This window comes from Salvelinus fontinalis, chromosome 31 (genome assembly GCF_029448725.1).
Source record: "Salvelinus fontinalis isolate EN_2023a chromosome 31, ASM2944872v1, whole genome shotgun sequence".
Taxonomy (NCBI): domain Eukaryota; kingdom Metazoa; phylum Chordata; class Actinopteri; order Salmoniformes; family Salmonidae; genus Salvelinus; species Salvelinus fontinalis.
Window position 1 is genome coordinate 20968937 of NC_074695.1, and position 22653 is coordinate 20991589.

General features: G+C 42.7%; 1 protein-coding gene across 1 annotated transcript in view; it reads left to right on the top strand.

Annotated features, from left to right (window-relative positions):
* Positions 1-22653, top strand: part of vwa5b1 (von Willebrand factor A domain containing 5B1) — a 58790-nt gene that overhangs the window by 2806 nt on the left and 33331 nt on the right. Inside the window, exons 2-12 of the mRNA XM_055891719.1 lie at positions 854-1001; positions 1240-1401; positions 1662-1884; positions 2710-2867; positions 3094-3225; positions 6116-6240; positions 8116-8292; positions 14505-14615; positions 15111-15313; positions 20465-20579; positions 21201-21386. Of these exons, the coding sequence (XP_055747694.1) occupies positions 863-1001; positions 1240-1401; positions 1662-1884; positions 2710-2867; positions 3094-3225; positions 6116-6240; positions 8116-8292; positions 14505-14615; positions 15111-15313; positions 20465-20579; positions 21201-21386 (1731 nt within the window). The 5' untranslated portion in view covers positions 854-862. The remainder of the gene's footprint in view (positions 1-853; positions 1002-1239; positions 1402-1661; positions 1885-2709; positions 2868-3093; positions 3226-6115; positions 6241-8115; positions 8293-14504; positions 14616-15110; positions 15314-20464; positions 20580-21200; positions 21387-22653) is intronic.

A 22653-nucleotide genomic window follows, 5' to 3' on the forward strand; every position in this document is an offset into this window, starting at 1 on the left:
GTAAAGGGTCTGAATACTTATGTAAATGTGATATTTCAGTTTTTTTATATATATACATTTGCAGAAATGTCTGAAAACCTATTTTTGCTTTGTCATTATGGGTTATTGTGTGTAGATTGATGAGGGGAAAAAACGATCTTACCAATTTTAGAACAAGGCTGTAATGTAACACAATGTGGAAAAAGTCAAGGGGTCTGAATACTTTCCGAATGCACTGTAGGATGACATTTGCATGAAAATACAGGTCGGCCATAAGCATTGTCCACTTCTCACAGCCCAATCTCATCTCGCTCCCTCATTCATGCAATATTCTACCAGACCAGTGCACCTTTGGTGTTGATCATCTGTTTGATGGATGAGTCATGCTTTTTCTATAGTGGGAATTTGAAATGTTGTGTCCTGAATATAACCTTGAAAAATGTATATGTCTTCACTTGCTGCCTTTGCCTTGCATGTACAGTAGATCAGAGGCCCCCAACCATACTACATTAAAAATATCTCTCTCTAATGTTTTTGTTTTCATTTTCACCAGTCGCCTTTGTAGTCTAAGCATAGTCTAAGCATGCAAGGACTGAACTGATAGTTTGAATTCTCCTGTGGTTTTATTGTCTGGGATGTAATGTTTTTGCTGATCAGAATTCTGGACAGCAAAAGACATGATTCTACTTCAAAGGCACTACAAAGGCCCTTACTGTTGTCTTTGATGTTATTGCTGGACAACAATGCAAGGGTGGGGATATCAGAGCTAGACTTATACTGATGTTTGCTTGTTTGTTGAATTATTGTACAAGTTATTCAAAAAGATTCTGAACATGATGTTTTTTACCCTCTGTCTATGATTGGCAATGAAAAGAAACTCACCATGCCAGGCCTGATCAACAAGGGGAGTCAGAATGCTCTGCCTCTCAGTGTCTGCGAGATCACTTCCTGTGTCAGAGGTTACACCCTGGCCCTGACAGCATCCATGACCTACAATAACTTTGAGGACAATCCTATTGAGGGTGAGAACCTCATTTGTTATTACAAATATAAAAGTTATCATGAACATTCTCTGGGGGCCTTATACAAGTGTGTTTAGAATTATGATTCTGAATTTCCTTCCCTTGTCTCTGAGGTAGCCTCCAGAGCTTCCACGGTGCTTCTCAATATCAATCATTACTTTTAGTTAGTTTAGTTAGTTAGTTTGTTTTACTTAATTGCCTGTTTGTCTCTGGTTAATGTTAACTGTATTTGATATAGGTGTCTTCATTTACCCGCTGGAAGAATGCTCTACCGTGGTGGGATTTGAAGCTATGATCTCCAACCAGATAATAACCGTGCAAATCAAAGACAAGTCCAAGATTGATGACTGTTACTTTGATTGCTGCACTACAACTAATGGTGCCCTTCAGAGTGGCAGTGGTAAGGATGGGTCTCATGTGAAGTGCTGTGGTCAGTGGTTGTGTAGTTTGGTCCCAGATCTGTTTGCACTGTCTTGCCAACTCCTATGGTAATTTGTATGACAATGACAGTAGGAGATGGAAAGACAGCACAAACAGAGACCAGGCTAGTGGTTTTGGGTCCAACTATCTTGATTCCTAGTCTAATCAATAAGGATAACATTTCTCTGAAAAATACAAAACATTACCATTTATGTGAGTTGTTCTGCTATGGTATTCCAGGACATATTGTGCTGGATGAGGACTTGGAGAGGACAGTTTTGGTGGTGAACCTGGGGGTCATCCCCCCTCTGGAGACGGTCAACGTGTTGGTCAGCACCTCATCTGAGCTGCCCACCCTGCCCAATGGGGGTATCCGGGTCACCTCACCCACCGTGTGCACCCCCAGGGTCCAGAGGACCATCAACGAGGAGCAGGGACTCTCCCCAAACTTCCACAACAGAGCGTAAGAATACCGTGACAGAGTGTCATCATCATAACCACAGCTGAATATCATCACTGTGCCACAGCTGAATGTCAATGCTGTCTTGTCCAAATCAAATCTCTATAGTGCCATTTTGATCTTTAAAGGAAACTTGAACTTTAACTGGTAACTTGGAGGTTAAGTTATTCACAGCATGCATGCATGCATGCATCAGACATCAATTATTTCAAATGTTGGGCTCCCGAGTGGCACAGCGGTCTAAGGCACTGCATCTCAGTGCTAGAGGCGTCACTACAGACACCCTGGTTCGAATCCAGGCTGTATCACAACCGGACGTGATTGGGAGTCCCATAGGGCGGCGCACAATTGGCCCAGCGTCGTCCCAGCGTCGCCCAGCGTCATTGTAAATAAGAATGTGTTCATAACTGACTTGCCTAGTTAAATAAAGGTTAAATTAAAAAAATAATAATAACACAGACAGAGAGATAGCCGATTGGTGGACAAGTGTAACGTAGACGCTGGGAGTTGAGAAGCAGGTGGTAAGTTTAATATAAAAAACATTGGAATGATACAACATAGGAGTAGCATCTAGACATGAACAACAGAAACAATAATGCCTGGGGAAAGAACTTAAGTCAGTGTCAGATAAAGGGAAGGTAATGAGTGAGGTAATGGAGTCCAGGTGTGCTTAATGATGAATGCCAGGTCCGTGTAATGATGGTTCCCAGGACCGGTGGTTAGTAAACCGGCAACGTTGAAGCCGGAGGGGAGGAGCGGGAGTAGATGTGACAACAAGACTATGAATTAAATGACTATGATTTTCTATTGTGGTATTTTCTGGCACAGGAGGGACAGCAGGCATAATTGTGCCCTGGATCCAAATGAGCAGACTCCTATCACCCCCCAGCTGTACATGGCTCAGCTGCTGGAGGAAGAGGCCATCAACTCCATTGACTATGAGTTTAGCTTCCAGCTGGAAATCAGAGCCCCGTATCTCCTTGCAGGTCAGAGACACAACATACAACCATCTACAAATTGCAGTTTATTTGTACTATATTACAATTTATGTTCCACTGACCAACAGACATCTTTCCTCTATGAGTACAAAGCTACCTCTGTTCACACAAACAAGATTAATTTGAGTTTTTTTGTGATATCTTGTTCTAGTATTTTCATGTGATTCCACTGTTTATTCTACACTGTAGATGCTTTAGAGGTGTCTTTGTGCAGGTGTGGAAAGCCCCTCTCATGCCATCCGGGCCGACGCAGACCCCCTGGCCCGCTCAGCCACCAGCGTCGTCATCACACTGGCTGACAAGTACACCTACGACTGCCCTGTGGAGATCATCATCTACCCCAGTGGTGGGTACTGTACTGTTGTGGACACACCACCCACCATTCAGCCTGCCAGGGACTACCATTACTCACGCCTCTTCAAATACAATATCACATACACAGAATAGGCCAGTGTTACATTTTACGTTTTAGTCATTTAGCAGATGCTCTTATACAGAGCAACTGGATAGCTAAGTGAGACAATGACACATCACAATCGTATCATGTACATTTTCCCTCAACAAAGTATTCATCAGCAAAGTCAGTGCTAGTGGGAAAATCATTGACTATCCGCTGCAAACAATTCGCCCTGTTATTTATATGTGGACAGTTCATCAGATCACACGGCAGTTGAGTCATCAGCCTTCGTCTGAGGGCATAGCGGGATTTCTTATAAGTGTCCGGATTAGTGTCCCGCTCTTTGAAAGCGGCAGCTCTAGCCTTTAGCTCGATGTGGATGTTGCCTGTAATCCATGGTTCTGGTTGGGATATGTACGTACGGTCACTGTGGGGATGATGTTGTTGAGGCACTTATTGATGAAGCCGATGACTGAGGTGGTATACTCCTCAACGCCATTGGATGAATCCCGGAACATATTCCAGTCTGTGCTAGCAAAACAGTCCTGTAGCATAGCATCCGCGTCATCTGACCACTTCCGTATTGAGCGAGTCACTTGTGCTTCCTGCTTTAGTTTTTGCTTGTAAGCAGGAATCAGGAGGATAGAATTATGGTCAGATTTGCCAAATGGAGGGTGAGGGAGAGCTTTGTACGCGTCTCTGTGTGTGGAGTAAAGGTGGTCTAGAGTTTTTTCCCCCTCTGGCTGCACATGTGACATGCTAGTAGAAATGTGGTAAACATGATTTAAGTTTTCCTGCATTGAAGTCCCCGGCCACTAGGAGCGCCGCTTCTGGATGAGCATTTTCTTATTTGATTATGGCTTTATAGAGTTGGTTGAGTGCGGTCTTAGTGCCAGCATCGGTCTGCGGTTGTAAATAGACGGCTACAAATAATATAGATGAGAACTCTCTTGGTAGATAGTGTGGTCTACAGCTTATCATAAGGCGAGCAATAGCTCAAGACTTATTTAATATTAGACATCGCGCACCAGCTGTTATTGACAAATAGACACACACCCCCACCCCTCGTCTTACCAGACGTAGCTTCTCTGTTCTGCCTGTGCATGGAAAATCCCGCCAGCTCTATATTATCTGTGTCGTCGTTCAGCCACGACTCGATGAAACATAATATATTACAGTTTTTAATGTCCCGTTGGTAGGATAATCTTAATCGTAGGTTATACATTTTATTTTCGATATGATTGCACGTTAGCCAATAGAACGGATGTCAATGGGAGTTTACTCGTTCGCCTACGGATTCTCAGAAGGCAGCCCGACCTGCGACCCTTTTTCCTCCGTCTTTTCTTCACGGAAATGACAGTGATTTGGGCCTGTTCTGGGGAAAGCAGTATATCCTTCTTGTCGGACTCATTAAAGGAAAAAGGAAAAAGCTTCTTCCAGTTCGAGGTGAGTAATCGCTGTTCTGATGTTCAGAAGTTATTTTCGGTCATAAGAGATGGTAGCAGAAACATTTAGTACAAAATAAGTAAAAAAACAAGTTACAAACAACGCAGAAAAACTAACAAAATCGCACAGTTGGTAAAACGTCATCCATCCTCTTCGGCGCTATCTTATCATGATTCCATGTGTTATTTCATAGTTTTGATGTCTAAACTACTACAATAAAAAAAAATAGTAAAAATAAAGAAAAACCCTTGAATGAGTAGGTGTAATAAAACTTTTGACCGGTAGTGTATATTTACACTATATACTGTATATATCTTTCTCTCTATCCTTATTTTCTTCTCTCTCTCTCTTTCTTTAAACCCCCATCCTCCCTTCTCTCTCTTTCTCTATCTTAGTCCTCTCCTGGTTGTCTTAATCTCTGCCTGAGCCAGTTGTCTCCCAGAGACAGGATGGGGTCCCCAGATTGCTTGTCCAATAAGGCTCTAAAGAGAGGGCTTTGTTTACAAACGGCCCTGGGGACAATGGCTTGCTGTGCAATTCAATTCAGTCCACTGTGGGACTGGGGTTTCAATCTCATCAAGGAGACTGCTGAGCACAACCAGATGGCCATGGCAATAGAGAGATGTATGGAGTGCTTGCCGGAAGCAGTTTTCCCTCAGTTTTTGTATAGTGAAATTAACTTAAAATGATTTTGAAAAGTGACTGTTGGACGGTTTTCATCAAAAGCTTGATTTACTAAATGGTCAATAAAAACAGCTGGCCATGAACTTCACTGCAGAGAGATGTATTGATGGATGCCTGTGGAGAGAAGAATATGAGCAGAAAATAGCAAAGCACTTTCAATCACAGTAGTGGAGCTGGCATATTGACATGACAGCCACAGCATTTCTCTGGAATCAAAATCCAAGAGGGACCTCAGTCTGTGACTAATCACTCATGGACAGACTACGTAAGCATAAATGGTACCATATATCTGTCATGATAAAACGGGATGCGTGAGATAACAAGCAGCATTGTTCACGATTTCGCAAGTATTAGCATTTTTTTATTTTGGAAGGGGAGGGGACATTTGGCCCATAGACTTGCCCGTAACTTGCAAAGAGAGTGGGAGGAGCTCTTCGTTACGGTTCCGCTCCTCGTTCTATCACGTCTTTTAACACCCAGAACTTAATTGAGCACCTGACCAATTACGCAAGACTTTAGTTATGGGTTAACCGAGATTAGTCTGTGACAGAAATATATACTACTTGGCCACGTCTGCCTTTTCTCTGACAGGTGTTTGCAGGAATTGCATATTGTACCCTTCTATCAGTGTTATGGCTCATACTGAAACCTGCTTGTTGTCAAGGTGATACTGTACCATATTAGTCTAGTGCCCATTGTTTCCTACTAGATCCTCATGTGCCTCTTGTGCTGATTGAGGATGGAGACATGACACTGGAGGAGTACGATGAACACCTCACAGGGAAGAGTGACTACATCAAGGCCATGAAGAAGGACTCCAGTAATGAAAAGAAAGTGAGTGCTGCATCTGATCTGATGTGATCTATGTCTTACCCAGTAGCCTTATTGAGTGACAAAGAGGCAGCTGTCTGAGAGGACTCATATAGATTAAAGAGGCTTTGTAAAATGGCAAGATGCTGCTTATAATTAGAGGAGACAAGCATATAGCATCATGAATATTCAATAACAACAGATAATGAGACCTCTCTTATAAGAAAAGATAGCAGTTTTGAAACTAAAGTAAAAGTGCAGTAACTGCAGTCGACTGTGGTATTTTGGATGCAGTAATTGCAGAATACTGCAAAATAAACTGTGTTATTTTCGACGCAGTACTTGAAGCATACTGCAGTTATACTGCACATTAATACATTTATACTACAGTGTACTGCAGTTATACTGTAAAATAAACTGTTATTTTGGACGCAGTACTTGAAGTATACTGCAGTTATACTGCGCGCTGACTACAGTTATACAACAGTGTACTGCAGTTATACTGCACACTGACTACAGTTGTACTACAGTGTACTGCAGTTATACTGAACATTAACTACAGTTATACTAGTGTACTGCAGTTATACTACAGTATACTGAAGGTATACTGCACACTAACTACAGTCATACTACAGTGTACTGCAGTTATACTGCACTCTGACTGCAATTTCTTTTTCGTAAGGGCTGCGTATCCACACCTTTTGCCAGTTTTGTGTGATTTGTTAGACCTGGTTTGGCCTGTATTAGTAGTGCATTCCAGTATTCCTGTGTCCATTATTATTATATGAAAGCAATTTATTTATTTCAACCTCTGAGATCATTTTAAAACCACACATGAATGATACACATTGGAGTTACAGTATGTTGTTTGAATGGTGAGTTTATTATTTTTCTTGAGGTGAAATCGTGTCGGTACAGATTGTACCTTATTCTCCACATGTCTGAATGGCACTGCGGTGGTAGATACAATTACATCCTTAAGTGACCAGTAGACCTCAATGGGAGGGAGAGAGAGGACACTTAGCCTAAAATGATGTGTGGGATTAAAAGGGGTTACTATGGAAACCACAAAAGGTCCTCAGTGTTCTGCTTGGAATTTCTACCTGCAAGAACACATGCACCAGTTGATTGAGTGTCCTTTCTCTTTCAAATCATTTGGGTGTCATTAAAAACAAATTCCCAACCGTAACTTCCTTGAATTGTACATTTCTATTTAAGAAGCATAGCTGAAATCAGCTTATCAAAAACGTTCCGTATGGAGAATATTTTAGTGTTAGATCTACGTATCTAATGGATCTTAGCAGGAAGGAAACAGCTGTGTTGTAGTTTAGGGGAACGCTGCCTTGTAGAGCTATAGCTAATTTTAATAAAATTATAATTATTTTCTTATCAGATGTGACATGTAAGATATGTATAAAAAAAATGATATGTACAAAGTCATTGCTGTATGTGAATATTGCTTTTATTCAAAGCTTGCATGATGTGATCTCATTCTCTTTCTTTAATACTTTTCTTACTGTATCCTCTGACCATGTTATCCTCTCACCATGTTATCCTCTCACTGTGTTATGCTCTGACCATGTTAACCTCTCACCATGTTATCCTCTCACCATGTTATCCTCTCACCATGTTATCCTCTCACCATGTTATGCTCTGACCATGTTATTGTTTGACCATGTTATCCTCTCACCATGTTATCCTCTCACCATGTTATCCTCTCACCATGTTATGCTCTGACCATGTTATTGTTTGACCATGTTATCCTCTGACCACATTATCCTCTCACCATGTTATCCTCTCACCATGTTATCCTCTGACCATGTTATTCTCTGACCATGTTATCTTCTGGCCATGGTATCCTCTCACCATGTTATCCTCTGACAATGTGGCAAAGTGAAGGTGGATATCATTCGTAAGCGTCTCCATAAGGACATCCTCCACAACCCTGCGGTTATGCTCAACTTCTGCCCAGACCTCAAGTCCATGACCTCTGACCTGAAGAAGGTGCATGGAGAGTTCATCTTCCTCATCGACCGCAGTGGGAGCATGAGCGGGGTCAACATCAGCTGTGTCAAGGTACTGTCATGACTTCATAACACATTGAAAACCCATTCGTAATCTATTCTTAATAAGGGCATAAACATAAAGAACTGAGTAGTTTCGCAAAACTAAACCTGGAGGATGGAGACTTATGGACAACTAAAGTAATGGAATGAATTATGAAGGAATAACATAGTTTACTAATTAGATATGTAAGATGTGCTATTAATGACTCAATGACTCACTGGTAATTTGATGGAAAGGTCAATGGAAACTCATCTCAGCTCAGCCTTTATTTCCAGTGCATCTGACTGTAATGTTACATGATTGGACTGGGCTGAGAGTGGTGATGTTTGACTAACCCCTGTTGGTCTGTCACGCACAGCAGGGAAGCGTGACTCATACTCAGAAATCTTCTGATTGGGGAGAGATGGGCATCCTCTCCCTCTGACACCCCAAAGCCTGACTTATATCAAATTTTATTTGTCACATGCGCCGAATACAACAGGTGTAGACCTTACAGTGAAATGCTTACAAGCCCTTAACCAATGATGCAGTTTTAGGAAAATACCTAAAAAATAAAAAGTAAAAAAAAGTAAGAGATAAGAATTTTTTTTTTTAAGAGCAACAGTAAATAACAATGGCGGGGCTATATACAGGGGGTACCGGTACAGAGTCAATGTGTCAATGTGCGGGTGCACCGGTGTCGAGGTATTTGAGATAAATATGTACATGCAGGTAGGGTTGTTAAAGTGGCTATGCATAGATAATAACAGAGAGTAGTAGCAGTGTAGTGGGGCGGTGCAAATAGTCTGGGTAGCCATTTGATTAGCTGTTCAGGAATCTAATGGCTTGGGGGTAGAAGCTGTTTAGAAGCCTCTTGGACCTAGACTTGGCGCTCCGGTACCGCTTGCTGTGCGGTAGTAGAGAGAACAGTCTATGACTAGGGTGGCTGGAGTCTTTGACGATTTTTAGGGCCTTCCTCTGACACCGCCTGGTATAGAGGTCCTGGATGGCAGGAAGCTTGGCCCCGATGATGTACTGGGCCTTACGCACTACCCTCTGTAGTGCCTTGTGGTCGGAGGCCGAGCAGTTGCCATTCCAGGCAGTGATGCAGCCCGTCAGGATGCTCTCGGGTGCAGCTGTAAAATCTTTTGAGGATCTGAGGACCCATGACAAATCTTTTTACTCTCCTGAGGGGGGATCGGTCTGACCTGACCTGGCCCAGCCAGTCCGATGATGATGAAATCATTTCTCCTCAGTTTCTTTGATCTGCCAGAAACTCCCCCAAAATGCCAGGCCCCAATTTGATAGCATCTTTGACTGAATATAAGGAGAAAGAGAGATTTCTATGACACCAAAATGCCAGTGACCCCAAAATGCTAGCGAGCACCAATTTGATAGCACCTTTGAAAATGGGAGAAAGAACAGTGGAGATTTTCTATGACACAACTACTTGAAATTGACACGTTTCCTGTGAGCTGACTCTCTAATCAATCTCTGCAATAACATTCTCTATCCACTTTCTCTGTATTGTTGCATGTCATGAAGAAAGTCCATTACATATAACAAGTGCTTCATACGTGCATGCTTTATGACAGAGAAAATGCCATTACTGTTACTCAATGGGTCAGAGGAGGGTTGTAAAAGAAAGGAAATCATGTAATTTCTGTCAACTTTTTGTCATAGCAACACAGAAATGACAGGATTTACTTTCTCTTCACCATTATACACTGAGTGTAAATTAAACATGACATAGACTGACCAGGTGAATTCATATAAAAGCTATGATACCTTATTGATGTCACCTGTTAAATCCACTTCAATCAGTGTAGATGAAGGGGGGGAGAATGGGTTTAAGAAGGATTTTTAAGCCTTGAGACAATTGAAACATGGATTGTGTAGGTGTGCCGTTCAGAGGGTAAATGGGCAAAACAGTATGCAGTATGAGAAAATTCAAAGTAGCCACCTGTCACGACATAATTGACCGACTCCCACCACGGTAAAGGAGGTGCAGCGGTTCTTAGTGTTTGCCAACTACTACCGGAGGTTTATCCAGCGTTTTGGTCAGGTGGCGGCTCCCATTACCTCACTGCTGAAGGAGAGCTCGGTGTGCTTGCAGTGGTCAGCTGAGGGCTCTGTTTACCTCGGCTCCCGTGTTGGCCCATCCGGATCCCTCTTTGGCGTTCATAGTGGACGCGTCCAAGGCTGGGATAGGAGCGGTGCTCTTTCAGCGCTCGGGTACGCCACATAAGCTCCGCCCCTGTGCATTCTTCTCGAAGAAGCTCAGCCCGGCGGAGCGAAACTATGATGTGGGGGACCGGGAGCTGTTGGCTGTCGTCAAGGCCTTGAAAGCGTGGAGACATTGGCTTGAGGGGGCTAAACACCCTTTTCTCATCTGGATTGACCACCGCAATCCTGAGTACATCCGGGCGGTGAGGAGACTGAACCCTCGCCAGGCAAGGTTTTTCACCCGTTTTGTGTTTACCCTTTCCTACCGACCAGGCTCTCAGAACGTTAAGGCAGATGCATTGTCCCGGCTGTATGACACAGAGAAGTGGCCCATGGATCTCACTCCCATACTCCCGGCCTCTTGCCTGGTGGCGCCGGTAGTGTGGGAGCTGGACGCAGACATTGAGCAGGCGTTGTGTAAAGAGCCCGCTCCCCTTCAGTGTCCGGCTGGGCATCTGTACGTTCCGTCTGCTGTCCGCGACCGGCTAATCTATTGGGCCCAAACGTCACCCTCCTCTGGTCATCCTGGTATCGGTGGGACGGTGCACTGTCTTAGTGGGAAGTACTGGTGGCCCACTTTAGCTAAGAACATGAGGGTTTATGTTTCCTCCTGCTCGGTGTGCGCCCAGTGCAAGGCTCCTAGACACCTGCCCAGAGGTAAGTTACAACCCTTACCCGTTCCACGACGGCCATGGTCGCAACTGTCGGTGGATTTCCTGACGGATCTTCCTCCTTCACAGGGTAACACCACGATCCTGGTCGTTGTGGATTGTTTTTCTAAGTTCTGTCGTCCCCTCCCGTTGCCCGGTCTCCCTACGGCCCTACAGACAGCGGGGGCTCTATTTACACACGTCTTCCGGCACTACGGGGTGCCTGAGGATATAGTGTCTGATCGGGGTCCCCAGTTCATGTTGAGGGTCTGGAAGGCGTTCATGGAACGTCTGGGGGTCTCGGTCAGCCTTACCTCAGGTTTTCACCCCGAGAGTAATGGGCAGTTGGAGAGAGTTAACCAGGATGTGGGTAGGTTTCTGCGGTCTCATTGCCAGGACCGGCCGGGGGAGTGAGCAGCGTTCGTGCCCTGGGCAGAGATGTCCCAGAACTCACTCCACCACTCCTCCACTAACCTTTCTCCCTTCCAGTGTGTATTGGGGTATCAGCCGGTTCTGGCTCCTTGGTATCAGAGTCAGGATGAGGCTCCTGTGGTGGTTGACTGGTTCCGGCACGTGGAGGAAACATGGGAGGCCGCCCATGTCCACCTTCAGCGCGCCGTACTGCGCCAGAAAGTGGGCGCAGACCGTCACCACAGTGAGGACCGGGACTGGCTCTCGACCCAAAACCTGCACCTCCGCCTGCCCTGTTGGAAGCTGGGTCCGCGGTTTGTGGGGCCATTTAAAGTCCTGAGGAGAGTGAACGAAGTATGTTACCGGTTACAGCTTCCCCCCCAATTACCGCATTAACCCCTCGTTCCATGTGTCTCTCCTCAGGCCGGTGGTGGCTGGCCCGCTCTAGGAGTCTGAGGTACGGGAGGTTCCTCCGCCCGAGGGGACCCCGGCATACTTTCGTTCATTCCATACTGGATTCGAGATGTCGGGCGAGGGGCCTTCAGTACCTCGTGGACTGGGAGGGGTATGGTCCGGAGGAGAGATGCTGGGTTCCGGTGGAGGACGTGTTGGATCCTTCTATGCTGCGAGATTTCCACCGTCTCCATCCGGATTGCCCTGCGCCTCGCCCTCCAGGGCGTCCCCGAGGTCGGTGCCGACTTCCGCCGAAGTCGGTCCCTCTCCTTGTTTGGGCGGTGTTTGGCGGTCGACGTCACCGATCTTCTAGCCATCACTGATCCATTTTTTATTTTCCATTGGTTTTGTCTTGTCTTCATTCACACCTGGTTCCAATCCCATCAATTACATGTTGTGTATTTAACCCTCTGTTTCCCCTCATGTCCTTGTCGGAGATTGTTTTATTGTATGTGATTGTGCTAGTATGTGTTGGTGTGCGACGGGTTTTGTACCCACTTTGTTAATTTTTATATATTTTGATTTTTGAAACGCTAATAGCATTTCAATCGGTGACGTCACTCGCTCTGAGACGTGAAGTACTTGCTCCCCTTGGCTTTTTTGGCACGATGGGTAACGAAGCTTCGTGGGTGACTGTTGTCTGTGTGCAGAGGGTCCCTGGTTTAAGCCCAGGTAGGGGCGGGGAGAGGGACAGAAGCTATACTGTTACATTGATGCTGTTGACCCGGATCACTGGTTGCTGCGGAAAAGGAGGAGGTCAAAAGGGAGGTGAGTGTAGCCGATGTGAAATGGCTAGCTAGTTAGCGGTGGTGCGCGCTAATAGCGTTTCAATCGGTTACGTCACGCGCTCTGAGACGCAGTTGTTCCCCTTGAAGTAGTTGTTCCCCTTGCTCTGTAAGGGCCGCGGCTTTTGTGGCGCGATGGGTAACGATGCTTCGTGGGTGTCAGTTGTTGATGTGTGCAAAGGGTCCCTGGCGAGAAGAGCACTTATTTTAAACGACTCCGTTTATACCAAGTTCGTTCTCCTGAGCCTGACTTCCCTGCAGCCAACACACACCCATTACACACCCCTTTGCCTTGATGACAGCTTTGCACACTCTTGGCATTCTCTCAACCAGCTTCACCTGGAATGCTTTTCCAACAAGGAAGGAGGTCTTGAAGGAGTTCTCACATACGCTGAGCACTTGTTGACTGCTTTTCCTTCGCTCTGCGGTCCACCTCATCCCAAACTATCTCAATTGGGTCATTGGGGAGGCCAGGTCATCTGATGCAGCACTCCATCCCTCTCCTTCTTGTTCAAATAGCCCTTACATAGCCTGGAGGTGTGTTGGGTGATTGTCCTGTTGAAAACAAATGATAGTCCCACTAAGCGCAAACCAGGTGGGATGGCGTATCGCTGCAGAATGCTGTGGTAGCCATGCTGGTTAAGTGTGCCTTGAATTTAAAAAAAAATCACTGACAGTGGCACCAGCAAAGCACCATCACACCTTCTCCTCCCTTCATCACGATTGGAACCACACATGCTGAGATCATCCTTTCACCTACTCTGCGTCTCACAAAGACACGGCGGTTGGAACAAAAAATCTCAAATTTTGACTCATCAGATTTCCACCGGTCTAACATCCATTGCTCGTGTTTCTTTGCCCAAGCAAGTCTCTTCTTCTGATTGGTGTCCTTTAGTAGTGGTTTCTTTGTAGCAATTCGACCATGAAGGCCTGATTCACGCAGTCTCCTCTGAACAGTTGATGTTGAGATGTGTCTGTTACTTGAACTGTGTGAAGCATTTATTTGGGCTGCAATTTCTGAGGCTTGTAACTTTAATGAACTTATCCTCTGCAGCAGAGGTAACGCTGTGTCTTCTTTTCCTGTGGAGGTCCTCATGAGAGTCAGTTTCATCATAACGCTTGATGATTTTTGCGACTGCACTTGAAGAAACTTTCAGTTCTTGAAATGACCAATAAACTTTGATTTGATTTTTTTCAGTCATAAATAAATGAAACATTCACAAAGAAAAGGTATTAAATACACAATTTGGTGTAAAAAAACAACAACATACTACAGTGAAATATGATTACAGCCAAACTTGAAATGAATGGTTGTTATTGAGCATACTCTTTCTAATAATACACTGGCCCGTCCCTCTGGCACAAAGAGATAATAATAATAATAATAATAACACAATGGATTATGTTGCACTTCTCTAGTGCACCACAAAGATGCTCTCCAGTGTATAGTAACTAGCCTGCTGACAGAGAAGATGGAGATAAAGTTGTAATCTGGTCATACTGCCGCAGCCGAAAATCTTTAAAGGTCAAGAATAACACTTGCAGCCAGGTGAACAAGGCTGGTTGTTAGAGAGTGTCTTAAAGATTGACCGCCTTGTCTGCCTGTCTTGTTCTTTTTCCTTTTCATTTGCAGCTCTCTCCCTCTCTTTCCCTCTTTTCTCATTCTCCTCTCCTTCGTATTGACGTTGTGTTTATATCATTTCTGTTCTGTTCCCAGGATGCCATGGTGGTGATCCTGAAGAGCATTGTGCCTGCCAGCCTCTTCAACATCATCGGCTTTGGCTCCACATTCAAAACACTGTTTTCTACCAGTCAGAGCTATGATGAGGCAAGCAGAACATAGTGTTTCTTTTTTCACGTCAATATTACTGAACTGCATGTCAGTGATAAAATCTCTATTAGTAAATGCTTCATCTTGCGTGACAGATTTCACAGCTACAGGTATTACAGGTAGGGGTGACAGGTAGCATAGTGATTAAGAGTGGCGGGTCAGTAACCCAAAAAATAGCTGTTTCGAAAAATCTGTTGATGTGCCCTTGAGCAAGGCTCTTAACCCTAATTGCTCCAGTAAGTCGTTCTGGATAAGAGAGTCTGCTATATGACAAAAAAGGTAAACTGTAAATGTAGTCGGAGTACGACTATAATTCACAGACACACTTGTCTGCCTCTGTTAGATGACTAAATGTTTGTGTGTATGTATTCTTATAATAAATGCTGCTATAATATGCTTCCCCCCTGTCTTTTCTCTGGACAGCTACAAGTGTCTGTCACAAGAGACTCAAGACTAGTAAAATGCTTCTCTCCTGTCATCTCCATGCTTCAGGAAACAGTAACCATGGCTTGTGAGTACATCAGAAAGATCCGAGCTGACATGGGCGGCACCAACATCCTGGCACCACTCAACTGGATCCTGAGGCAGCCCATGCACGCGGGTCATCCACGCATGCTCTTCCTGCTCACAGATGGGTCCGTCAGCAACACAGGGAAGGTCATCGAGCTGGTCCGCAGCCATGCCCGCTACACCAGGTTAACACACCATCAACTTACTTAACTTGTCTCCAATTGCTATGGACTACCGTATTCAAAATTATGGTATTTCCATGTAAAAGATCCCATGAGCACCAACATGTGAAGTTCATAGGAGCATATTAAAGTGGGTGTCAAATGAAAGCTAAGAGTCTATATTTTGGGGAAATTAAGATACATTTTCCAACCATTTTCCATCTTAAGTAAAGGCTTTGATTTCTGGATAAACATACAGAAAAAGGGGTCTTAGATAACATCTACCAGAAAAAGTCTTAAAAGGTATTAGAAATTCTTCAAAACACAATAATGTTTAAGTAGAGATCCCTGCCCACTAATATCAACACAAATGTTTGCCATCTGTAAGTTTAAGAAACATTGCCTTGTGCCTTGAAATTCCGTTACCAAAAATCCACATATCTTTAAGATATTTTCTAATTTCTCTCCCTTGTGAGGTGGGAGGATAATGAAAGTTCACAGAAGTAACAAGTAATGATAGACATAATTATATTTAATGCTATCAATCTAGTTTATGAATTATTAAGTGATTAAAACTCTCCCAAATTGGTAACTGAATTACCCAAAAATCAGTAACGGAATTACTGCAACTGAATTGGCTACAATGGGAAATCATAATAATACTCACAGTTGGGTCTCCTGTTACTGTCCTCCATTCCACTGACTGTTATGTTCAGCTCATAGTGTATCCTGTTACTGTCCTCCATTCCACTGACATACTGTTATGTTCAGCTCATAGGGTCTCCTGCTACTGTCCTCCATTTCACTGACATACTGTTATGTTCAGCTCATAGCTATTTCTTTTCTCTTTCTGTTGTCTGGTGGTCAAACCAAGTGTGTTAAAACAGTCTGACCCACTGAGCACCAACCGACAAGTAGTTGTAATTTGGTCAGTCCATAGATGAATTGATTACGATTGAACTGATTTAGTTACGTGCATTCGGAAAGTATTCAGACCCCTTGACTTTTTCCACATTTTGTTTTGGTTTACAGCCTTATTCTAAAATATATATATTTTTAAATGTCCTCATCAATCTACACACAATACCTAATACATTTTTGCAAATGTATTCTAATAAATAAAAAACAGAAATGTCACATTTACATTTAAGTATTCAGACCCTTTACTCAGTACTTTGTAGACGCACTGTTAAGAGAATATTGTTCTCAATGTTCATAAACGGAACTTCAATTAAACTACTCTGTCTGTTACTAAGAATTTGTAAGGTTCTTATTGAAATGAAACAGACAGAGGCCAGTCTACAATAGTCAGCAAAGTTTATTTACGAGAGCGCTGCCGTGCATATACAAAAACTTTCCTTTTATAATATTCTCTTAACCTACGCACATACATACACACTAATATTTGGATTCTCTCTTTTTCTCCTGGAGTCTTACCACAGTTTATTACCACTCAGCTGACAGTTCCAGTCCCCCCCCAGATATGGGAAATCTGGAGGGGCTCTCCCTGTCCTATCTTATCTCCCCAGAGTTATAGCCGGGTCGGTTCAAACATAGTTTAATGATCCACTTTGTTTTCTTTAGGCACACACATACAGTACATTGCTCTCTTCCTAGGTACATGTTACATAACCTCTTTCTTATGAACTAACATTATTAATCAATATAGAAAAACAGGGTAGAATTCAGTTAGTTATAGTTCTACGTTAAATGTCTACATTATTTAGTCATTATTCATAAAAATCATAACAAGCACCTTTGGCAGAGATTACAGCCTCGAGACGTCTTGGGAATGGAAGGTTCTCCCATCTCCACAGAGGAACTCTGGAGCTCTGTCAGAGTGACCATCAGGTTCTTGGTCACCTCCCTGATGCAGTATTGTGTGTAGATTGAGGAGGATTTTAAAAAATTGTATCCATGTTATTTCATTGTTTTGATGTCTTTGCTATTATTCTTCAATGTAGAAAATAGTCAAAATTAAGAAAAACCCATGAATGAGTAGGTGTGTCCAAACTTTATATATATATATACAGTGCCTTGCAAAAGTATTCATCCTCCTTGGCGTTTTTCCTATTTTGTTGCATTACAACCTGTAATTTAATTTGATTTTTATTTGGATTTCGTGTAATGAACATACACAAAATAGTCCAAATTGGTGAAGTGAAATGGAAAAAATAACTTGTTAAAAAAATATGAAAAAAATGAAAAGTGGTGCATACCCCCTTTGCTATGAAGCCCCTAAATAAGATCTGGTGCAACCAATTACCTTCAGAAGTCACATAATTACTTAGATTGCACACAGGGGACTTTATTTAAGTGTCACATGATCTGTCACATGATCTCAGTATACATACACCTGTTCTGAAAGGCCCTAGAGTCTGCAACACTACCAAGCAAGCGGCACCATGAAGACCAAGGAGCTCTTCAAACAGGTCAGGGATACAGTTGTGGAGAAGTACAAATCAGGGTGGGTTATAAAAAAATATCAAAAACTTTGAACATCTCACGGAGCACATATGGAAGAAGGTACTCTAGTCAGATGAGACTAAAATTGAGCTTTTTGGCCATCAAGGAAAACGCTATGTCTTGCGCAAACCCAACACCTCTCATCACCCCGAGAACACCATCCCCACAGTGAAGTATGGTGGTGGCAGCATCATGCTGTTTTTCATCGGCAGGGACTGGGAAACTGGTCATAATTGAAGGAATGATGAATGGCGCTAAATACAGGGAAATTCTTGAGGGAAACCTGTCTCAGTCTTCCAGAGATTTGAGACTGGGATGGAGGTTCACCTTCCAGCAGTTCAATGACCCTAAGAATACTGCTAAAGCAACACTCGAGTGGTTTAAGGGGAAACATTTAAATGTCTTGGAATGGCCTAGTCAAAGCCCAGACCTCAATCCAATTGAGAATCTGTGGTATGACTTCAAGATTGCTATACACCAGCGGAACCCATCCAACTTGAAGGAACTGGAGCAGTTTTGCCTTGAATAATGGGCAACAATCCCAGTGGCTAGATGTACCAAGTTTATAGAGACACACCCCAAGAGACTTGCAGCTGTAATTGCTGCAATAGTGGCTCTACAAAGTATTGAAATTATTTTTTGGGGGGGGGGTCGGGTAGTTATGCACACTCAAGTTTTCAGTTTTTTTGTCTAATTTCCTGTTTGTTTCAAAATAAAAAATATTTTGCATTTTCAAAGTGGTAGGCATGTTGTGTAAATCAAATGATACAGCCCGCCCCAAAAAATCTATTTTAATTCCAGGTTGTAAGGCAACAATATAGGAAAAATGCCAAGGGGGGTGAATACTTTTGCAAGCCACTGTATATATATATATATATATATATATATATATATATATATATATATATATATATTCTTTTTTTTTCACGGACCCCCTGCAGTACATTCACAGACCCCTAGGGGGCACAAACCCCTGATTTAATACCCCTCGTTTACCATCAACATTAGTTTTCCATTCATACAACGTGTTAGGTAAATTGCCACAGTAGATTTGTACAGAAGTCTGCTCAAAAAATGACTGTTCCGATAATAATTCCAACCAGAGGGCGAAATAGTCTTGAAAAATGTTGGCTGCAATCAAGACTAAAAGAAAATTTAGACATCTGTTAGAGAGCGGTAAATGACTGGCCAATGTTGTTTGCAATTGAGATCAGCTGTGCGGGTGATTTCAGAGCGTATTAATGGTTTAACAAGAGATCAGATGGCGATAATCTGGTGGTTTTCGATGGTTGCAATTAGCCCATTCAATATGATGGAGCCTGCTAATGTATGTCCTCTCTTGTTAATGATTATTTTGCTCACAGCATTTGCACAACAAGCCATTCAGACATGTAATCAAGGCTAGAGGATTGGAGGGAGCTTAAGTGCAAAACCTTGTTATTCCTCAGTAATCCTTTTAAAATGAAGCTTGTAAATATGCACCTAATATTTGCACAGTTCTTGATATTATTAGGTGTGACTACAAAAAACTAAATTGGCGTTGGGTATGGTAAAGTCAAATCAACTCACTGTGTCAACAATGTCATATAGTGTTGGTAATAGTAATATTTTCAAACACTGCAACACGCTGACGCTCTGAACATGCTCCTACAGAATCAAAACACCAGCTGTTGATAGACCAAGAAAGGCAATAACACAGTACTCTCTGCAGGGAATGGGATATTGTTTCACTTTGTTTGTTGCATCTGCAATCTCAGTCCGCAGTCATCCTCTCCTGAACTACTCCTGATTTAATGACTTTAAGTCTTCTCCTTTTTTAATGGATGAATGCCCCTAGATGATTGGATTAGATACACAGTGGTCCGGCCAATCCGTCCACGCGTCCAGATTGATTATCGCTCCACTCTCACAAATCAGCACACCCCCGGTCAGTGGACAGAGCAAATACTAATGAATCTCTGCTACCAGGGCTGCGTCCCAAATGGCACCCTATTCCGTACCTAGTGCACTACCTTTGACCAGAGCCATGGGCCCTGGTCAAAAGTAGGGCACTATAAGGAATAGGGTAGCAGTTGGGACATATCCCAGGAGTCTACGTCAGACATGTAGCTATGCTAAATGTTGCGTTTCCTTTTTAATCCCCACTGTTTGACCTCATCAAATATGCAGAGGAACCATCACTGGTGCATCTGCTGGTGTTGAGACGGAGATCATCTCAGCCATCTCTAATTCATCCTCAGTATGAGCTGTGAAGTGTAATTGACAAACCTAATGAGAAAACTGATGAGATACAACATTAGACTGGATGATGAAAATAGACCATCAGCCAAGTCCGACCATTTCTCTCTCTCTTTATCAATCTCTCTCTCTCTCTCTCTTTCTCTCTCCTTTTCAAGAATCTCACTCCCCAGGCACGTCTTGGCTTTCAAGACTGAAATACAATTTCCAATTTGGCATCATCTTAGTTTTCTGCTACGATGCGCAACAAATTACATTACTGATATAACCCAATACTTTGAGGGGGCTGTTTTGTAATATAGCATCACCTATATGTACCACCGGACCATCTCGATAGACATGCATTCCCTCACAGAGAAAGCCCTATCTGAGAGAAAAGGTGTGTGACTTTTATTAGGCTCAGATAGCTATAGATCTTTTCAGGTCTTTCTCTAAGCCTGAGCTGAGGAGATGTGTATCTTGTTTTGGCAGGTGCTACACTTTCGGCATCGGTCAGAGTGCTTGCAGGAGACTGGTGACTGGACTGGCTACTGTTTCAAAAGGAACGGCAGAGTTCTTGGCAGAAGGGGAGAGACTGCAGCCCAAGGTCTTAATTTCCAATGACATGTTTATCCTCCTCTTTGCGACAACCAGCTATTCTGAATGTCATAGAGGAGGGTCATTATGCAGTGAATGCAGAACTACTGTTACCAATTAACAATTCATTTTGTTGAGCAAAACACCCATTAGAATCAGTCTGCTTCACAGCATACTTTTGAAATAATTAATTATTCTATTCTCACAGGCTCACAGGCTTACAGGCTTGTTTTCTCATTACCGGTATGTAAAACTCAAGGCAACAGAGACATGCAGACATACAATGTCACAATTGTATTGTACAGGCAGAGGGTTTCTGGGTATGTCGTAATAATTTCAATAGATCTCTATTCTATGCCATCTGTAGTCTCACGAGCCCAGACGCGCAATGCTGTGTTTTTGCAATCCGTACTGAACATCTATAACGCGGGAACTCAATGCTATATTACCTGCATTTCTCTGTCTATATGCAGCAGGTAGCCTAGCGGTTAGAGTCTGAATGTGTGAAATAGGACAAATATAAGTACCCACCAAATTATTATTAAGTCACTGAAAAACATAATAATAACTTCAATAGATCTCTCTTTCTATTCTATGTCAACTGTATATCTCTCTGTTTATATTCTCCCAGATGATCAAGTCTCTGAAGAAGACCATGGCCCCAGTGCTGAGTGACATTGCCATCGACTGGTTGTTCCCTGAGACCAAGGAAGTGTTGCTCTCCCCTGTAGGCTCCAGCTTCCTGTTCCCTGGGGACCGTCTGATTGGCTACAGTGTTGTCTGTGACACCACACGCTACCATCCCAACCCCAAGTCTGTAAGTAGGCCTACACCTTGACATAAAGTGGCTATGTAATATGTATTCATATAGTGTGTTTAACATATTGAGTCTTCTCACTCCTGAATGTGACTGTATCTGTTCCCCTGTATTTCAATTTAGTAGGTATTCTCTGGGCTCTATTTTCAGCTGACGTTAAGGCGCACATTAGTTTGCAATTTCGTCACATAAAAACTGCCGCACTGGCATTTTCCAGCCCAAACGCCAGGTTCAGCAATTTACCTGTCAAACATCAGCACGCTTGCGCCCAGATGGGAGGGGTGGAAATGTTTGAGGCGTGTCCTTAAAACATGATCCAAAGTGATAATTTCAGGCAGCGCTGGTAGGGATATTTAAGACCAACCAAAAGCTTGTTTTAGCAGTAATGCAGTTGGTTATTGCATGAATTTTTACAGTGGAAACGCAGCCTATCCAGCAGTGACGCACACTGCCCAATATGTGATTTGGTGCCTGTATACTTGGTGTTAAAAAAATACTTAATTGAAAGGAGGGACTATGTTTGTTTTTTAATCAAATGAAATGGGGGTTTCATTCATGTTTCTAAATTTTAGAACCATAAAACACTAATGTTTTTCCCCCATTTTATTTGATTAAAAACCAAACATAGCCTCCCCTTCTTTCAATGAAGTATTTTCTTATTTGTGTCCTGCCCGATGTAATCATGTAGACTAGTTAAGACCACCAGTAAAGTGTTTGGCTCGTCATGAGACTGCTTGGAAATAAATCTTAATCACCAAAGCTTTATTAAAATATGAAGTTTGAGATGAGCAAAACAGTGACTTGACATTTCCTTTTTATCTATGTATTGTAGGCATGCCTACATTATTTTATCTCTGTATTGTAGGCATGCCTACATTATTTTATCTATGTATTGTAAGCATGCCTACATTATTTTATCTATGTATTGTAAGCATGCCTACATTATTTTATCTATGTATTGTAAGCATGCCTACATTATTTTATCTATGTATTGTAGGCATGCCTACATTATTTTATCTATGTATTGTAAGCATGCCTACATTATTTTATCTATGTATTGTAAGCATGCCTACATTATTTTAGCTATGTATTGTAGGCATGCCTACATTATTTTATCTATGTATTGTAAGCATGCCTACATTATTTTAGCTATGTATTGTAGGCATGCCTACATTATTTTATCTATGTATTGTAAGCATGCCTACATTATTTTATCTATGTATTGTAAGCATGCCTACATTATTTTATCTATGTATTGTAGGCATGC